Raw genomic sequence first — 18,428 nt, forward strand, 5'->3', positions numbered from 1 at the left:
GAGACAGAAGGTCATCGTCACATGCCTCCTGCCTGTCATTCACCCTTCCCCTGCACACTGCTCAGATGAGACTGAGAGAGGCCAGAGGGGAGAGGTGGGCACGCCGCCCTGTCCTCATAGAATCTGCTGCATCAGGTGGGACCTTTGAAGGAAGAACGCCTGGTCCTCCTCTCTGACAGCGGCCACTTCCTTCCAATTTCTCAACCACATGCTCCAGAAAATGCAGGTGACAGGAACCACACTGGGCTCACCCAGGTTCAGACATCAACAAATGTAACAATACCACCAAAAGGAGAAGCCATAGATCCAGATCATGAACATGGCAATGAAAGCCACATGCCAGCAGAAGAAGGTGGTAACAAACATAATGTCGTTTTTGTCATCATCCATCCATTTGTAGCCCGAGATTGGTTTGTACAGCATAAAGCCTATCTGTATCAGCCAAGTGCCTGTCATCATATACAGAAAGGCCTTCATCAGCCAGAGCTGGGGCATGTTGGGAGCCAACAGCTCTGCAATGACCACAAGCGTCAGCAGGAAGACGGCCTGGGTGAGCAGGACATGAGACTGCAGCTCCACTCCTTCTGAGTCCTGCATGTGAGACACCATCAGGAGCAAAAGTAGAGACATGCCCAGAGCTTGGGCACCTTGCTCCAGAGCGGCGCATCTCTGGGGCAGCAGGTTCTGGCTCACCACATCCACACACCCGCTCAGGAAGAAGGTCATGTATATAGTGAGATGCTGCCACTGCTTGCGGTACAAAAAGTTTCTCTGATGATATATCTTGCTGATGAGTACAAAATGCCCAGGAACGCTGTGCAGCTCTTGGGCTACTAGGATGCAGGCGCTCAGTATCTTCACCAACCCAACATAGTATATTTGCTGCAGCCTGGCCCATCTTCCTTTGCTCCAGGGACGGCGTGGCACGTACTGAATAGGATGGTTGCATATCAAGGCCCTGAAAAGGAGTCGTGCGTGATAAAGTCCATAGAAGAAGAGAGACAGCCCTGGGTACAGATGACCCTCGAAGCCTCCCATGGCACTGAGGGCAGGTCTGACCGAAGGCAGAGGCAAGAGGCTCTAGAGAGTGCAGAAAGCTTCCTGTAGCTGACTTATATCCTCTATCCAGCTCACTGCATCCACACTCAGAAGGGAACTGGTTTTGGAGGAAACCCAAACTTAGGGTGGGGTGGGTGTCATGGTTTCCGTTCTGGTATTCTGCTCTGGTTCACTGATAACTATCCAACCATTTCCAAACAACAGTATCAGCTTATCCTCCAGCACAACGCCTGGGCATCTGTCCTTCTCAGAGGCTATGCTATGGGTCCCCCTTGCTTCTCCTCCCACTTGTTCTTGATGCCAGTCTTACCTTCCTCACTTCCCTCCCAAATTCACAGAACGTAAGAAAGAACTCAGAGGAAGCACAGAGAACACACTATGTAGCGTATTTCCCTTGCGAATCCTCACATATAACCTCACGCAAACGCTAAGCACAAATACATCCCCCAGGTGTAAATATTCTTAAAAGCCACAAGTAAACATTATCTGGTACCCAATTATTTGAGAATTGCCAGGAAAATGTTCACTCCTGAGAAGCCCAGATTAAACGTTATTTCTGGGAGAATCTATGGGATTTGCATTAGAATCGGTGGATTTAGTAAAGTAGATTAGCTGCACCAAAATGGGTGAGTTTCATCTGATCTGTTGAGGGCCTGAATAGAACAAAAGGCAGAGGAAGAAGGAATTTGCCAGTTTTTCTTCTGGCCTGTCTGCTGAGCCAGGCCATCAGTCTCCTCCTGTCCTTGCCCTGGGATTTATACCCTCAGCATCCCATTGCTTTATGGATAAAAATCCATGTCCTTGGAATAAGCTTGAAGGTGCCTTTGCTGTGGCCTGACCTCATTTCTGGTCCCTTCCCACTTGTACCATTGTCTCCAAGCATTTCAGAAGCTGATCTGGATTTGGTCTGGAATGTTCTTCCTGTTCCACATTCTTTATCTAGGAAACTCCTTTCTCCTTCAAGACTCAGCTCAAGCGCTGCCTCCTCCCAGCTAGGAAAGCTACCTCTCTATGCATCTTATACAATCTCTGTGGTTATCCCTGTCATACTGCTTCAACATTCTTTCCTTACTGGGAAGTCTTTGAAGATGGAGACCATATCCTGCATTGTCTCTTTAGGCTCCAGCCCCATGCCTAGGGGTGCTCAATGACTGCTTGATGGATAAATGAATAAATGTACAAATAAATGCATGGACTATCAAATGAACACATGGCCTCTATCCTAAAATACTTTATAATATAGTTATGAAGACAGAACAGATCCATACAAATGAGACAAGGTCACTAATGCTAAGAGCTAAAGCTAAAAGAGTGGAACAAATGACCAGAGCTATGCAATTAGAGGAGAAGTAGATCTTTTACTCCTACAGCCTTGGACATAGGAAATGCAGAATGAAAGGATGTGGATGACTTGGCATAACTTTACTTCTCAGCCAGAGACACAGACCCCTTTGCATAAACCAGTGTTTCTCAACCCTTTTCTAGTCTTTTCCCCTGCCTAAGAAACTTTTTCAACATGTGTTCCTTTATCACCTTCTCCCATGAAAATTTAATACCTAAAATCACAATTTTTTTTTACCCTCTTGGAGACGATATTGTCCCCATTGAGGGTACATGGTGTCCACCAAGGGCAGAGTGTGATCCCAGCAGAGTTCAGTGATGCAGCACAGAGCTTATCTTCAAAGGTTGTTTACCTTGCAGCAATACTGAAAGGATTCATTGGCATGGGTAGACTGGACGGCCTCAAAGATTCTACCAAGTTCTGCATGGGTGTTCCCCAGAGGTCTCATGTGGGAAAAGTCCTGGTATTTAATTAGGAGCCTAATCTAATTATGGATCTAATTTAATTAGGTAACTAATTTAATTAGGAATCTAATATAATTAGGAAACTAAGTGATTAGGAAACTCATATTCTACTAGAGAAAACTGAGTGAAAACTGTTCTCTTCTTATTCCTTCCCAGCCAATAACAGGACTGACAACAGCATAAGAGAAGGAAGTGTCATCTAAAGGGGTGAAAGGAAGAGACACATGTCTGGTTTGGGGGACCTATAACCAAAAGCAGAAGGGACGCAGATCAGAAGACTCCGCTCGCCCAGATATGGCAGAAGCAAGGATCGCCCCCTGCTGAGCCAGACATGCCACTGATGGGGTACCCACCTATGGTGGGGAGGGAGCAGACGGCAATCTCGCTAACCAATGTTCCGTGTCTTACAAGCAAGGCTTCCAGCTGAGGCAGCCCTCCTGGCACTACTGTGGACACTTGGCCACCCACCGACTCACCTTTCAATAAGGAACGAAGGCACTGGTGCTACTCTCCTAGAATGGGTGAAACCAAAGAGACCACTGAACTGCCTAGGCTGAAAGGCTCCTCCAGGGGACTGAGGCCACCATGGCTCAGAAGTCTCTCATCCTGTTCCCACTGCTAGTCCTGGTGCTGTTGGTGCTGGGGTGGGTCCAGCCTTCCCTGGGCAAGGAATCACGGGCCATGAAGTTTCAGCGGCAGCACATGGACCCAGAGGGCTACCCCACCAACTCCAGCTACTGCAACCAAATGATGAGGCGCCGGAAAATGACAGAGGGAAGGTGCAAGCCGGTGAACACTTTTGTGCATGAGCCTTTGGTGGATGTCCAGGCCATTTGCCTCCAGGGAAACATCACCTGCAAGAATGGGCAGCCCAGCTGTCACAAGAACAGCTCCAGCATGAACATCACGGACTGTCGCCTGACGAATGGTTCCAAGTACCCCAACTGTGCACACCGGACCAGCCAGAAAGAGAGGCAGATCATTGTGGCTTGTGAGGGAAACCCCTACGTGCTGGTCCACCTTGATGCTTCAGTAGAGGTCTCCATCTGAGACCAGAGCAGTGGGATGTCCCATCTCTTCCTGTCACCTGCCTCTCCTCTCTTTTTTCCCTGCCCTAAGGTAAATAAATAAGGGTTCCTATCCAGCACAAAAAAAAAAAAGAGCCCTGGGGGGCATAGATACCCTGCCACTCCTCGCAGTCATCTCAGAAGAGCTTCTTAAAAATACAGAGTGCTAAGTTTTCATCCTGACCCAAACAGATAAAGTCTCTGGGTTGGGACCCAGGGATCTGCATTTGGAGTCATACCTGTCTCCCACCACTAGTGATGCCAGCGTAGGCCATCCTTCATCTGATGCTTGGAAGCCACTGCACCAGATTAGGAAACACCACCCGGGTCCTTAGACCACACCTGGGCAGCATCTCCCTGCTCTCACTGACCCACAGGTTCACCCAGAAGTGTGCGGCAGCACCTTTGTAAAAGCAGAACCCAGCAATGTTGACCAAGAGATACTGGAATGCAGGAGAAGAGAGGGTAGGGAAGGGAGGAGGCTAAGAGAGGGATGGACAGGGGAGGGAGAGGAAGGAACAGGGGAGGGAGAAGAAGGGACGGATAGTAAAAGGGAGAAAGAGACAGAGGGCTGAGGCGGACCATGACTCAGTAGAAAGAAGACAAAGAGGGTGAATGTAGCCCAGACCCTGAGATGGGAGAGGCAAGGTCAGGGGAAAGCAAAGGAGCTGGATAAGTAAATGATCCTCCTTGTTTGGCCTCCAGAAGACATTATTGGTCAGCAATTAAGAAAATGAGGAGTCTGACCTGTGTTCGAGACCTAGTTGCCAGTTGCTAGGTGGGTGTTTAAAACGAGGTGATTATCTTAAGACTCATTCTCCTCACAGGTCAATGTGGAATTGTGGGATTCCATAAAATGTTGAATTTAAAGCAGGTTATAAATATAAATGACTTAAAGTTGCTCATCGTAGAGCTGAATGAGACGGTAGGGCCTATTTGAAACTGAAGTCCAGAAAGAAGTGATTCACAGGATGCCATGTGGTTAGTGGCTTAGTTGGTAACAAAGTATACACTGTGATAGTCACAAGCTGGCTGTTCCCAAGAAATGCAAGAAAACCCCAGCTCAGCAGGAGGCAAAGGTGGAAGCAGGCCAAAGCTGAGAGCCGAGCTCCCCAGCCAGCCCCTCAGCTGGCTGGACCTTGATCTGTCCCACTCTGCCCGATGCCCCAGTGGTATTGTCAAGAGAAAAGGCCAAATGAGGGGGTCCCAGGATTGGGGGACAAGGAGGGTCAGCATCAAATAAATGGAATGGTCTCGGCAGAAGCATCCTACCCTAAGGTAAGTTAGGTGCCACACACACGCCACCTGCCATAAAATGCCCACTTGAATGTATCCTCAGGATTAGATGCAGCTGGGAAAGGATGTGAGCGAATCAGCTATTTCGAAGCTGGGCTTCCCAGTAGAAGGATGTGTTGGCTGAAAGGGGAGTGGCTGGTCAATACGGAGTCCAGAAACACAGAATTTATCTGTCTTCTTCAGCCAGTACTATCCAAGAAGAAAGACTAGTTGGGAGAAAATAAGTCCTCTATTATAGAATTAAAATAGTTTTGGAAAAGGGACAATTTCTCAAGCTTTTCCTTTAACTGCCTTATTTTTCCTATGAATTCATTTAGTCATCTGTGTTCTGAGTCAATGTTCTGAGCTAAGTTATCCCTAGCGGCTTTGATCCAGGGAAAAGGGCGGGGGTGGAGCCTGGGTGGTTGGTAGGGGAAGTAATTCAGTCACTGGAAAGACATGTCCTCTAAAGTTAATGAATAAATTGGCCTTCTGGTTTATATATTAGTGTCAATCAGTTCTTTTAGAACCTACACAGACTGATAAAATTGAGTTTCTGGGTCTGTAAAGCCAAGGTCTTGGTCCAACTCAGGACTGGTCGTGCCTTCCTGTGAGCCCCAAGTCCTGCGCCACCCCCTTCCGCCACCCCAGCCACAAGAGGTTTCTACTAACGCCCAGATCACATACTCACATTTAAAGGGAGCACCAGTAACTTAACCCACTTCAACAAAAGTATATTATTAATCACCTGCAATGAGCCAGACATCATGCTGTAAGCTAATATTAAAAAGAGGAGTATGACATGGGCACCTGTCCCCAAACAACTCAAAAGCAGTACCGATGCCAGAGGGGCAAGTCTCTCTGGGAGACCTGAGCCCCATGGCAAGAGGGTTCTTGACTGTGTGCAAGAAAGAACTCAAGACGTGAGCCAGACAAGAAGTTCAAGTGGAAGCAAGTTTACTGGGCAGAGAGGATAAGCAAGAAAAGCCGCTCTGCAGAGAGAGTAGTGGACTCCCCGTGTAAGAGAAGGAAGAGGCCCCAGCCGCCTCCACGGTTGAGCTTTTCTATGTTTGCATGGAAAATTGTTGGTATGGGGAAACAGAGACTCGAAAAAAGCACTGGGATTAACTTTAAGCCTTACAAGGTATATTTTGTGGTCTGTTTCCCCTTCATGGTTTGGGTAAACAATAAGGTGTGGGTGAGTGGCTATTAATCAATCTTGCAGGAATTTTCTTTCTCCCAAAGGCTCCGTGTGGTCTGCTTGCATCTCTGGTCAGGCGAGTTTCATGTCGGGCAGCATGTAGCAGGCCCCCGACTTCAGCCTCTCTGACTTTAGGTAATTTATATAGTTCCTGTGCTGCTCTCCTATATTAATGTCTTGCTACTGAAAGTGTGACCCCTAGATCAGCGTCACTTGGAGATTGTTAGAAATGCAGACTCGCAGGTCCCACACGAGACCAACCAAATCTAAATCTTTGCTTTACCAAGATCTCCAGGTGATCCGTATGCATTGAAAGTTTGAGAAGCACTGATCTACTAGAAAAGACCCAACTAAAGCCATCTTGTATTAAGTTCTATGACGATGGAATAAACCAAGTATGCTGGGAACATAGAGGAGAGTGTGGTTAATTCTGAAGACGGAGTAAAGGTTTGTAATGAAATTTCTATTGCACTGGCCAACAACTCGGAGATGGGGAACAGAGAGTAATTAGGAGCATCCAGGAATGGAAATGGGTGTGAATGAAGCTGTGAATGTGGTGTGCGGAATGGGCGAGGGTGAGGGTAGGCCATGTGCAGAGCCAGCCTAGAACAGACTGGAAGAAAAGTCTTTCAAGAGCTCCCAAATCTCCCCCTGGGATGGAGAGCGCCACCCAGCCCATAGGTGCTGCGTTCTCCTTTGCATTGACCTGGATGGGCAGCCCCTTGGTGCCCTTGTCATGGGCCCTCCACGCCCGATGCTGATCAGTGTGTGGACAGGAAGAGGCCTCTTTCCAACACCTGGCCCCTAGTGACCCTTCAGGGATGATGTTTGCAGTCAACAAAGGGTACCGAGTCTCAGATCTCATGCCAGGCCACCTGGTCCCTGGCAGCCACTCTGCAGGACGACCTTGGTAGGAAGTGGGTGCACAGATTCCCACCGATTCCCGGCAGCCCAGCCTCTAACTCAGGTTGGGAGGGAAGATGACTCAGGAGAAAGTCAAGGAGAAATGACAAATGAAGCAAAGGGACTGAGGCTGGAGTGTGGAGGCTGTGTCCCAGGTCCTCTAGCTGGGTGACCATGAGCCTCTGAGCCTCAGCTGTGAAATGAGGAAGGTGGACCAGATGGTTTCTGGGGCTTTCCAGTCCCGAGAGCCTGGGATTCTGGCACCTTCCAGGTTGAGCAAGGTCTGCATTTTCCCCCTTTTCAAACTAAGATTAGATTGTCTTGGATTCACTTTCAGTGGCAAAATAAAACATTTTTCTTGGGGACACAGTCTCCACCCAACTCACAAGGGCCTCTGGGTTAGATTGCCCATCATAGTTACATTTAGGGGGAAATACACACACACATACACACACACACATATTCACATACATGTATATGTGTGAATATATATAAATTATGAAATAGATATTAAATATCTACCATGCATTTTTCTCGACTGCTGAGTTGGGTGCCAAAGAAGCAGAAGCTTGAGTTCTGGCCAAAAATGTTCTCATACATATTTGAAGAAATATGACACATATTAGTAAAGAAGAGAGCCATATATAATTCCATAATAAAGTGTCCTATTAATGATAACTGTTAACATTTCACAGTGCTAAACGCTTTATAGGCATTGTCTCATTTATTCCACACAAATCTATCAGGTAACAAATCATTTAGGATGTTTTTGGCTACAAACAGAAAACCCTGATTCCACTGGCTTGAGCATTAAGAAATTCATTTCCTCACTTAACAAGAACTCCAGAGGTGGTTGTACAGTGACTGAATGAAGTCACCAAGGATCCAGGTTATTTCTAGCTTTCCTCTCTGCCCTTCGTGTTGGCCTTATCCTCAAATTGGCAACCATGATGGTTTTAAGATATTGCCACACTTCCATATCCTGGCGCATGTCCCAGGGCAGACAAAAGAGCTTTGTCTTATGTATATAATATGTATATTCATGATAGGGGAGGACTTTACCAGAGACCCTGGAGCAGGCTTCCCCTCACATCTCCACCCCCTTGCCCCCCACCCAGATCTTACGCCCACACCCACATCATCACCAGCAAGGCAGCCGCCAGTGGGCTCCACCTGCTTCGGTCCCTGCAAGCAGGGCTTGTGGCCAGGCCCACCTCATCTGATATACAGGAGAGGGAGGGTAGCTTACAAAACAACAATCGGGGTTCTCTAGGAAGAAAGAAGAGGCAGTTGGCTGTTAAGAAAGCAAACAAATAATTATTTCCATTTTATGGTTTAAGAAATGGAGGTTTCCAGGATTTAAGTAACTTCTTTAAGGTCACACAACTTGTAATAGTTGGAATTCCAAACAGAGCCCCATACCCTGGGGCACGTTCCAAGTCAGGTCAAAGGCACCTGCCCCCTGCAGCCTAGCTCCTTCCCCTCTGAGCTCTCTGTTATTCGCTCTCCTACCTCCTCCTGGGCATAGATTAGGTTTTATTCATCTTTTTATTTCTCTTTTCCCCCACCCTTTAACACCATGCCTACTTGGTTTTGAAAAAATCCCCACCTACTGTCCTCATAAAGCACATCCTCTTCTTTTTGCCTCTTTCTCAGCCTCACCACTGCCCAGAACTCAGCCCTATTACCAGGAAATGTTCACACTTGGGACCCTGAGAGCCCCAAGTTTCAGCTCTAGCTTTGCCACTTACAAGCCAGGTCATTTCTGTCAAGTGATCGAACCTATCTAGACCTCTTGTCTCCTTACCCATAAAGTGAGGATATTCACCACACAAGGCTATGGTGAGAATTGAATGAGAGAGAGTTTAGCATGGCCTTCAACAAACTGGAGTCATTGTTTTTAATTAATGAAATAATGTAATAAAAATGAAAACACACATTTTCAGTTTCCTGAGCTTTCTCTGTATCATTTCATCTGACCCTCATAACAGCCATGTTAGGTGAAGGAGGCGCCCTCCCTGTGACAGCTGGGGAAACTGAGTCTGAGAGAGGAAGAGAGCCTTTTCTCTTTAGATTCCTCGGTTACATTCCATGGTACCTTCCTGGGATGCTGCTTGTGTGGATCCTCCTGTTATGGGTTGAATTGTGCACCTCGCCACCATTGATAAATTGAAGTCCTAACCTCCAGCACCTCAGATTATGACCTTATTTGAAAAAGGGGCGTTACAAATGTAATTATGTAAATTAAAATGAGGTCATACTGGAGTAGGGTGGGCTCCTAATCTAGTATGACTGATGTCATTATAAAAGGAGAAAGCCTGGACACAGATACAGGAAGAACACCCCATGAAGATTTACCCATCATTTATTCACTAGCCAGAACCGGGTGGCATTAAAAAAATCAATGGCAGTAATAAACATTCTTCTTTTGCAACAAACTCTGTAGCTAGTGAAGCCTCACAATAAGCATTATCCCCATGTGACAGATAAGTAGTTAAGGTTCAGGGACTTGTCAAAGGTGACATAGCCAGGAGGTGAGAGAACGGAATTCAAACCCAGGTCCAGAGGGGCCAAAGCCCAGGCTTGCCCTCTTGGACCCCCGCTCACCACCCGTTCCCCTGGGTAACCACACTGGTCAGAATCCCCATACCATATGTGGCCAGATGAATCACCCTAATTCTAAAATGCCCAGCCAGGTGACTACTTTGTTACGCTGATTTGTGGCAATGAGAGAGGCCTGCAGGCCCCTTGCCTGAGCATGAGAGCCTGCTCCTGGTCACCAGCTGAGAGTGGTGCCCAGATTTCTGTACAGTCTATGTGCAAGCCAGCACGCAACACACTCACTCAGAAGGACCTCCTCTGCACCCCTCCTTAAGTCCCAATGTCCTATTAATCTTATTTATTCCCACAATTTTATTCCCAGGATTGTCCTAACTCAGGGGAGAAACTGGAGGTTGGAATTAGTATAAAAAACACATATGCTTCTCATTAGATAGCCTGGAGCACGAATTGCAACCTGCCCAGCTTTGACACCTGGACCAGAAACACAGCACATAGTCCGAAAAATATGAGTGCTCCATTCCCATCATGTCCCTGATGGCTCAAGATCTCTGGCTCCCTCGTGATTCATTGGACCCAAAATAAATGCCACCGTCCTGTACTCAAGGTCTTCTGTCAGCCTCATCACCAGGTCTCTCTATTCAAGTCTGGCTGCTCCCGCAAAATCCCCAAGCTTGGCAGGAATGCTACCCCTCCCCCAACTCCTCCACAACTTGTTGCCTTGGCTGATGCTTGAAACACTCTCTCACCCCTGTGCTCCTCCTCAGATGCCATCATTAGGACTCAAAAGAAGAGACTCCAAGAAGCCCTTCCTGACCAGCCCCTATGCCTACATTTCTTTTTGTTAGCACGTACTCAGCAGACCAGCATTTACCAAGCACACCCCATGAGTCATCCTTCCTCAGCCAACATGTGTTGAGCCTTTTCCATGTGCCTGGCACTCCGCTAAGTGCTTTGCATACCACACAATGGCTCTGCTTCCCTTTATTAGAAATCTCAAAAAATTGTTCTCAATTCCCGTCCTCTCACCCTCTTTCGAGCCCAATTCCTGCCCTCTCACCCTCTTTGGAGCCAACTTCAAACAGTCTCTTGGCCCCACCTCTCCACTGAAATTGTTCTTTTCAAGGAGTAGACAAAACTTGCCCCGTGGGGAAACTAAGCTCACAGTAAGAGATTTCCCTGTACTTTCCTGCCACAACTCACACTGTGTGCCACCTGAAAGATCACTGCCCATCTCTACCTGTCCAGATCCTACCAGTATTCTTAAGGGCGCAGCTCCCACCTAACTTCCTGCATACAGCAGTCTTGGTGCCTTCGGACCTCCTTTGTGACATCTCAGTCCCCCTCCCAATGTGGCTGTTTGTGTACACCTTATTTCCTCTAGTGGAACAGGATGGCGAGCCTTGGTATTACTCAAAGCATGTAAGGGAAGCATGAGAACAGGTTCCTTGCTCACAGTAGGTATTCAACACGTTTGTTGAATGAGAAACACAGGGGCATTACAAAAGATGAAATCTCAGGTATCTGGTACCAGAATCCCTTGTTTGCAGCTCAAATGAACAAGATCTGAAGGTTTTCTGTCATCAAAAGCAAAGGTTGGCTCGTCTCCAGAGGGCGTCTATCCCATCCTGGCTTCTGCTTCAAAGCTCCCCCTAAGTCCAGTCGCGGGTCTCTTGATCTTTCCCTGTTTGCTCATTAAACTTAATTTGAAACATGAAAAGATCCAGGACTGAATATTTCTTTAAGGTCAGGTTTTCTTAATGCAGCAACTGCTGATAAAATCTAAAAATAGGGCAGAGGTTGCCAGTTCAAGGCCCGTACCTGTAGCACCTATTTAAGTCCATGACCTCTGTTCACAGATGACACTGCGGTCAGTTTTGGGGGTGCTAAGAATATCAGGAGAATAGGTTATGTCTCTTAGAGATATCATGAGTCCCCAAGGAGTTCCACAGCTCTCCTGCAAACAAGCATTTATGTGAAAATAGTCTTGCCTAGACTCCTGGGTATGAACTAAGATTATTAGTAACAAAATCGGCTACCATTTTCTGAGTTCTCACTGTGTGTCAAGGATTGTGCTGAGTGTTTTTATTGACATGGGGTATATCTCTTCTAATCCTCACAGTAACCCTGAGGTGATACTATTATTGACCCTATTTTACTTATGAGGAAAATGAGGCTCAGAGAAATTAAGTTACTGGACTGAGATCTTCTAACTATTGAATGACAGAGGAGGTGACCAAGCTGAGATTTCACCCACAGCTGCATATTCCTAGAGTCTGTATACTACTAACCACCTCACCCTGCTGTTTCTTAGGGGACCTCAAAATGTTCTCTTCTTTCTCAGCAGAAAGAAAACACACTGACCACAAGCTGCTGCGTTAGATGGGGCTGGTCTGAATGAGGTTTCAGTGGTTTTTTTTAAATGTCATATATAAAAATTCATTTATTTGAGGAACAAAGGATTAGAGGTTGCCACGCAAACTACTGGAACTATGAGAACCCAAGGACAACTTGGCCTATGAGACATGTCTATACGGCACGTCATGGTTCTAAGACTTAGCAGGATTGTTTGTAAAGTTTTACAAAGCTAGAGCCGGAGCGGTAAGGAAGTTGGGGAACACAGGAACACAGTAATGTCACCAATCTCAAGTCCCCATAACTTTCAATTCCAACAGTGGAAATTTCTTTGTTTCAGTGGAAATTTTAAATCTAGCAAATGTAAGTTACTCTTTCCTATGGAAATATTTTAAAGAAGGAACTGGAGTCAGGACCAAAAAGAAAGGAATATGGAAGCATAAAATAAAATGTTAAAAATAAGTCCAAATAGCCCTGGCTGGGTGGGTCCGTTGGTTGGAGCATTGTCCTGTGCACCAAAAGTTTGCAGGTTAGATTCCCAATCAGGGTACATACCTAGGCTGTGAGTTCAGTCCCCATTCTGAGAGTGTGCGGGGGGCAACTGATTGACGTTTCTCTGTCACATCGATGTTTCTCTCTCTCCCTGATCAAAAGGGTGACTCCTTGCCATTCTCTGCACCTTCAGACTCCTTACACTAGAGCTGCCCCATTCAATACAACGGCCACTGTCCACAGGACTAAATTTAAATTCATTAAAATAAAAAATTCAGTTCCCTACTTGTACTGGCCACATTTCAAATGCTCAGTAGCCACAGGTGGCTAGAAGTCATTGCATTGGAAAGCACAGAATATAAAAAAGTCCCTTCTTTGCACAGAGTTCTATTTGACAGTGCTAATCCAGACTTTGGAGGGAAATTCCAATGGGTCAACGATAGCTATTGACTGCAGCGTGCACTGCGTCCAGGTTTTAGTGGGCAACCTAGCAGACTATTGACATCATTGCAGAGGCTCAAGCCACATACTAAACCTAGAACCTCGGGGAATTAAACTCATATTGATAAATGGGGCTCAATCAACCCTTCCATTTCACTTTAATGGTCAAACACCTTCAGAATTCATTCACATCCACACTCCCCACACTCTTGCCAATGCTGATTGGTGGGATCTTGGAATTCTTTGGGTGTATCGATTTCCCCTCCCACCTCAGGTCTTGCACCTCCTTGTCTGGGCTATTTCTGGATCTCTTGTTACAGACACGGATGGTAAGAAGGGTTGTGGGAGTGGGTCCTACAAAGACTGGTGTCCCCTGGTGCCAGAAATCTCTCAGGTGCTGCCATGGAAAGGTATTTCTACAGAGGAAGACTTTTTCTCTCAGGTGCGAAGAGGGTTTTCTTCTATCAGAAAGGGGGGTTCTATGGAATTGGGTTCCAAGTTTTCAGCCTCACCTGTTTCCCTATCCTGAATCTTGGGGTCCCACTGCTTCTCCCACAAGTGCCACTGTCTTAGCATTAGAGGCCGGTGGGGCAAGTGTTTAATCGGTCCTGTCACTCTAAACTCCACACAGTGCAGCACTATATCCTTAACCGCACCTGCCTGTCCTGCAACAATAAGAGATGAAAGATTCCTTTATCGTTGCTATGAAAGTTTCTTAAAAAACCAGATGCTAAAACCTTCCCTGAGTTACTGGCAGTTTTCTAGAACGTGTCTAGGGATGATTCTGAATAACCTTGAACCTCTCCCCTTGGTGGAAATCTTCCAAAATACACTACACATCACTCAGCATGATGTTCATTAATTCTGAATAATTCTCTGATTACTATACATTTCTATATTGTGTGTGTGTTTGCTGTTTTTAACTATATTGTAAGCTTGTGAGGACGATTATCTCAATAGCATTCATTAAATTCGTGTTACCTTAACTCCTGAGAACCTTCTTGCTCACTCTGGTGTATCAAGCCAGACAAATGGCAGTGGATGGCCTGGGGACTCTCAAGAATGTGGGCTGGCCATGGAGCAGCCAGACCAGGAAGGGCCTCCGCGGGCTCCTGTGTTCCAGCTGAGTTCTCCGCGTGAAGCAGCTCCCCAGGCACTCGGTGCCCACAGACACAGGCTGTCTGCCAGTCCTGCTAATCATTCACCCGCTTTGGCTCCCTTCTCCGCTACTTGTGGGCAGTGTCCGGTTTGGGACGGGTGATGCCTGCCTTCAAGGTTGAGATCAGGATGTTCATGTTTCAGTGAACAACATGTAGTGTTGGTGTCTGGCCAAGGTGGGGGCCTGAGCATCCCACACGGGACCTTAAGTGGGGCTCCTTGTCCTCATCTGTGCCACTTCCAACCTCGCACTGCTGGTGGGTCAGTGCTGCTCTCTCTCCTCCTCTGGCCACTGGACCACAGATGCCAGGAATGGTCAAGAGGTGGAGATAAATGTGGTGGCCAGGAGGCGGATGCTGTCTGCTTGTCCTTCACTGTCTACCATGTCCCTTAGACCCACAGCTCTGACATTCTCCACAGCTGGAGAAAACATTTCCAGTGACAAAAAACAGTCACTTCTGACACATTCAGTCCATTCTAGGTAGAAGTGGGCTACTCAGAAACATGTGTGGGCTCTTCATGATGGTAAATACTTAGCGGAGCAATGGACTTGGCTCCACAGAGGGCCCCTTCCCCTCAGAGCGGCTCAGCGGTTTCCCAGAACAAAGGCAAGAAGCAAAGTCAGTCCCAGAGCTTTCTCCTCCATGGTCCATTCCATCACAGGGTCGTACTCATGGCTGCCCTGTGTACCTTTTCTCCCTGAGTGTCCAGCTCTTTGAAATTTTCTGGGTGTTTTGACCATGAGCTAAAAAGGAAAAATTGGGGAGTCTCAAATCATTCCTTTCTATGCAGTAACCCCCACATTTTCCTCTTCCTCCTTCCCCCTTTATCCTTCTCCTCCTCCTCCTCCTCCTCCTTTTCCTCCTTTTGCAAAGGCTATATATTAATTTTGCATTAGCTCAGGTGAACTAGCTGCTATAACAAACAAATGTAAACGTTTCCATTGCTTAATAAAAAAGAGTTTATTTCTTGACCACATATAGTCCAAAATGAGTGTTCCCGAAGAGCAGATAGGCCTCCTAGCAGGAGTAATCCAGGAAACCCATTCCTTCCGTCTTGGGGCTCCTCTATCCTCAACAACATAATGACTTTCAAATAAGCTGTGATGTCCTGTATGAAGCCAGAGGAAAGGAAAATAGCACACAGGAAGAGAGTACACGAGGGGCAATTTTATGGGAAAGGCCAGAAAGTAATATATGTATAGAACTTCCATTCATACTCCATTGGCTAGACCTCAGTTGCAAGGCTGCATCTAACTGTAAGCACGGTGGGAAATGTAGTTTGTCAGCATACAGAGGAAGAAAAAGAAACAAACACAGTGAATTGCTAGCCAATCTATGCCACACTTGTGTAAGGAAAAGAAAAGAAAGTTAAAGTTATAATGGAATGAGGAAGGCACGTCCCTCTGTAAAGCTATCATAAGCTCTCTCTCTCCCTTACAGCATTTTCACACTTAAATCCCTACTACTCTCCCACTGATAAGAAATAGCCTTCATCCTCAAGGGTATGAATAGACTGAATTTTTCTGACATAAGTGGCTGTAGGAAAGGGAGATACATGGATGAGACCGAGGGCTCAGAGGCTGTCACCTGGGTGTAAACTCCTCCCCCCCACTGGGGGTACTATCAGCATATGGGTGCTGCCTCTCTGCCCCACAGCATTGCTCGTACGGTGAGGACAGACGATTATGAAGAAGTCTGTGATGTCAGCAGGGTTCATGTTGCGTGGTGAACTTCCTTTCCCATCAGCACAATTAGCGTTCCTAGAGAAACTCCTATTCCATGTACCTCCTGCAATGCACCCAGAACCACTGTGTGCCCAGGGCCTCACATTCCCTGTACCTTGTTCTCTACCAAACCCTCTAAATGAAAGCTCTTGCCTTAGATACAGACACTCTGATACAACTGGTTGTCACCTAGTGCTCAGGACACTTTCTACAACAGCAAATGATAATTAAAGAGAAGATAAAACGGATGAGCTAATTCAATTGACTAGAAGTAGCTCACTAAATCTAATAGTCTCAACACCTCTGCATTTTACCAGGAAACTATGCTTTAACATCCCAAAATTGATCTCCAAGGTGGCCTCCCAGGTTCACCTACTGTCCAGTGGAAAGAGATTTGGAGGCAGGTGAGGGGCTTTCTCAGTAGTTCCTCGAATTCATTGCAGGAGGTACATGGAATAGGAGTTTCTCTGGGAGTGCTAATTGTGCTGAGGGGAAAGGAAGTTCGCCACGCAACATGAACCCTGCTGACATCACAGACTTCTTCATAATCATCTGTCCTCACCGTACGAGCAATGCTGTGGGGCAGAGAGGCAGCACCCATATGCTGATAGTACCCCCAGTGGGGAGGAGGAGGTGGGTCTGTTATAGAAAAATAAAGAGGCCAGGCAGGTGCTCGGTATGTATTTGTGTGATCTCACCCCCAAATGTTTATAAGTTTTTATGTTCAGGAAGAATATATTGGCTTCCAATACATGAACAAAGATACGAGTAAGGAGTCTTGACAGATGTATAAATATTTGTGAGTAACCCTGGCTTTATCTGGATAATCTCCATGATCATGCACTTCTCCACTGTTCCTCTACTCACTGGGGCAGAGCAGAAATGGGAGGAGAGGGACAACTGCAACCAGAAACATCTCAAAGGCCTAAACACCGAGCTCGGGAGAACACACATCCTCACAAGTGCCTACTAGGAAACATTCATCTTCCTTCTTTGGCAGAAGTCAGTTAGTTCTCAGTGTACTAGAATGGAATGTAACAAGGAGACCCACCTCACCAAAAGTGTAGGCTCCCATCCAGAACTTTCCATTCTGTCTCGGAGCAGTGGGCAGAGGGAGATGATAAAAGTAGGTGGACGTTAGCTCTTTATCTACCAGCCCAAAACTTGAGGGTGTCCTCAAAAGAGAGGAGGACAGAGAAGTGTCCTCTGTTTTTCATTCGCAAATTTGTAATTTCTGACAGATCTGTATTTCATGGGAAAGTTCTATGGTCATATATACCCAGGGCTATATCTTTTTTCTTATGGGCTGCATCAGGCAACAGTGGTCTTTAAGACTATGATAGTCGGGGACTCTCTCCTGAATTCTTCATGTTCTCCCAGGATTAAGGGAAGATGGGCCAGGCTGTGGGAAATATCCTATGGAGGTTGGGTGAAGGTGGTGACTGGCTCCATCTTAACAGTTTACGTGGTCTTCTGTCTTGATGATGGGATGGTATTGATGAACAGGAACATGCCACCGAGATTTATGTACCCCAAAGAGTGGCAGCACCTCACCATGTTCATCCTCCTCACCCTCAGTGGCTGTGCAGATGTCACCAGCAAGAACCTGCTGCCTCGGAGGCATGTGCTCCTAGAAAAAGGTACCCTGGTGCTGACCTTCTACGTGCTCCTGATGCTGCTCGTGTCACATGTTCAAGATTCGACCGGGGTGGAGCTGCAGGTGCACTGTCTACTCATCTTGGTGGTGTTCCTGCTGATGCTGGTGTTGACCATAGACCTGTGGGCACCCAACGCGTTTCCTCTCTCGCTGATCGAGATCTTTCTGTTTCTGATGATGGGCACCTGGCTGGTGCAGGCCGGTTTTATTCTGTATAGACCAGTCACTGGCTATCCATGGCAGGATGATGACATCAGTGACATCATGTTTGTCACCACCTTCTTCTGCTGGCACATGATGGTCAATGCTTTGTGCCTGTTGGCAATCTATGGCATCTCTTCCTTTTGGCACCGTCGTTACAGTCCCAACTCAAAGCCCACCAGGTCCAAAGAAGCGCCGTATCACGCGAGCACCGAAGGGCCCGTCTACACATTGCTGCCGGAAGTGGAGCACGCAGAGGACGACCAGGCCTGTCTCCTGCCCGAGAGCTCACTCTGAGACAGGGCCTAGGGTGCCTGGCACGCTGTCCACCCCACCTTCCTCCTTGTGGGTTCTCTCAGACATGCGCCCTGTAGCCTCTTTGGTCCCCGGTGAAGGTAACGGCCATGAAGGGGAGCAGCTGGTCTTCACCTGCTGGTACCTCTCCTGTCCCTGAACCTCTGATCGCTGGGGAGATGAGCAGAGAGGGGACTGAGACAGGGTTGTTGATGGGACTGCGGTGGTGGGGGG

The 18,428-nt window shown here is 47.0% G+C and overlaps 3 protein-coding genes across 3 annotated transcripts; 2 read left to right on the plus strand and 1 right to left on the minus strand.

Annotated features, from left to right (window-relative positions):
• Positions 1–214: 214 nt before the first annotated feature.
• LOC129081879 (transmembrane epididymal protein 1-like) lies at positions 215–1,038 on the minus strand. The gene has a single exon (XM_054587538.1). It carries the CDS (start codon positions 1,036–1,038, stop codon positions 265–267), a length of 774 nt encoding a protein of 257 aa, XP_054443513.1. The 3' UTR covers positions 215–264.
• A 2,394-nt stretch (positions 1,039–3,432) lies between these two features.
• LOC129081880 (ribonuclease pancreatic-like) lies at positions 3,433–3,915 on the plus strand. The gene has a single exon (XM_054587539.1). It carries the CDS (start codon positions 3,451–3,453, stop codon positions 3,913–3,915), a length of 465 nt encoding a protein of 154 aa, XP_054443514.1. The 5' UTR covers positions 3,433–3,450.
• Positions 3,916–17,294: 13,379 nt separating this feature from the next.
• LOC129081881 (transmembrane epididymal protein 1-like) lies at positions 17,295–18,197 on the plus strand. Its single transcript, XM_054587540.1, has one exon. It carries the CDS (start codon positions 17,295–17,297, stop codon positions 18,195–18,197), a length of 903 nt encoding a protein of 300 aa, XP_054443515.1.
• Positions 18,198–18,428: the final 231 nt, after the last annotated feature.

The sequence above is a fragment of the Pteronotus mesoamericanus genome, unplaced genomic scaffold (genome assembly GCF_021234165.1).
Source record: "Pteronotus mesoamericanus isolate MK-2021 breed Mesoamerican mustached bat unplaced genomic scaffold, CSHL_Meso_final scaffold_1186, whole genome shotgun sequence".
Classification (NCBI taxonomy): domain Eukaryota; kingdom Metazoa; phylum Chordata; class Mammalia; order Chiroptera; family Mormoopidae; genus Pteronotus; species Pteronotus mesoamericanus.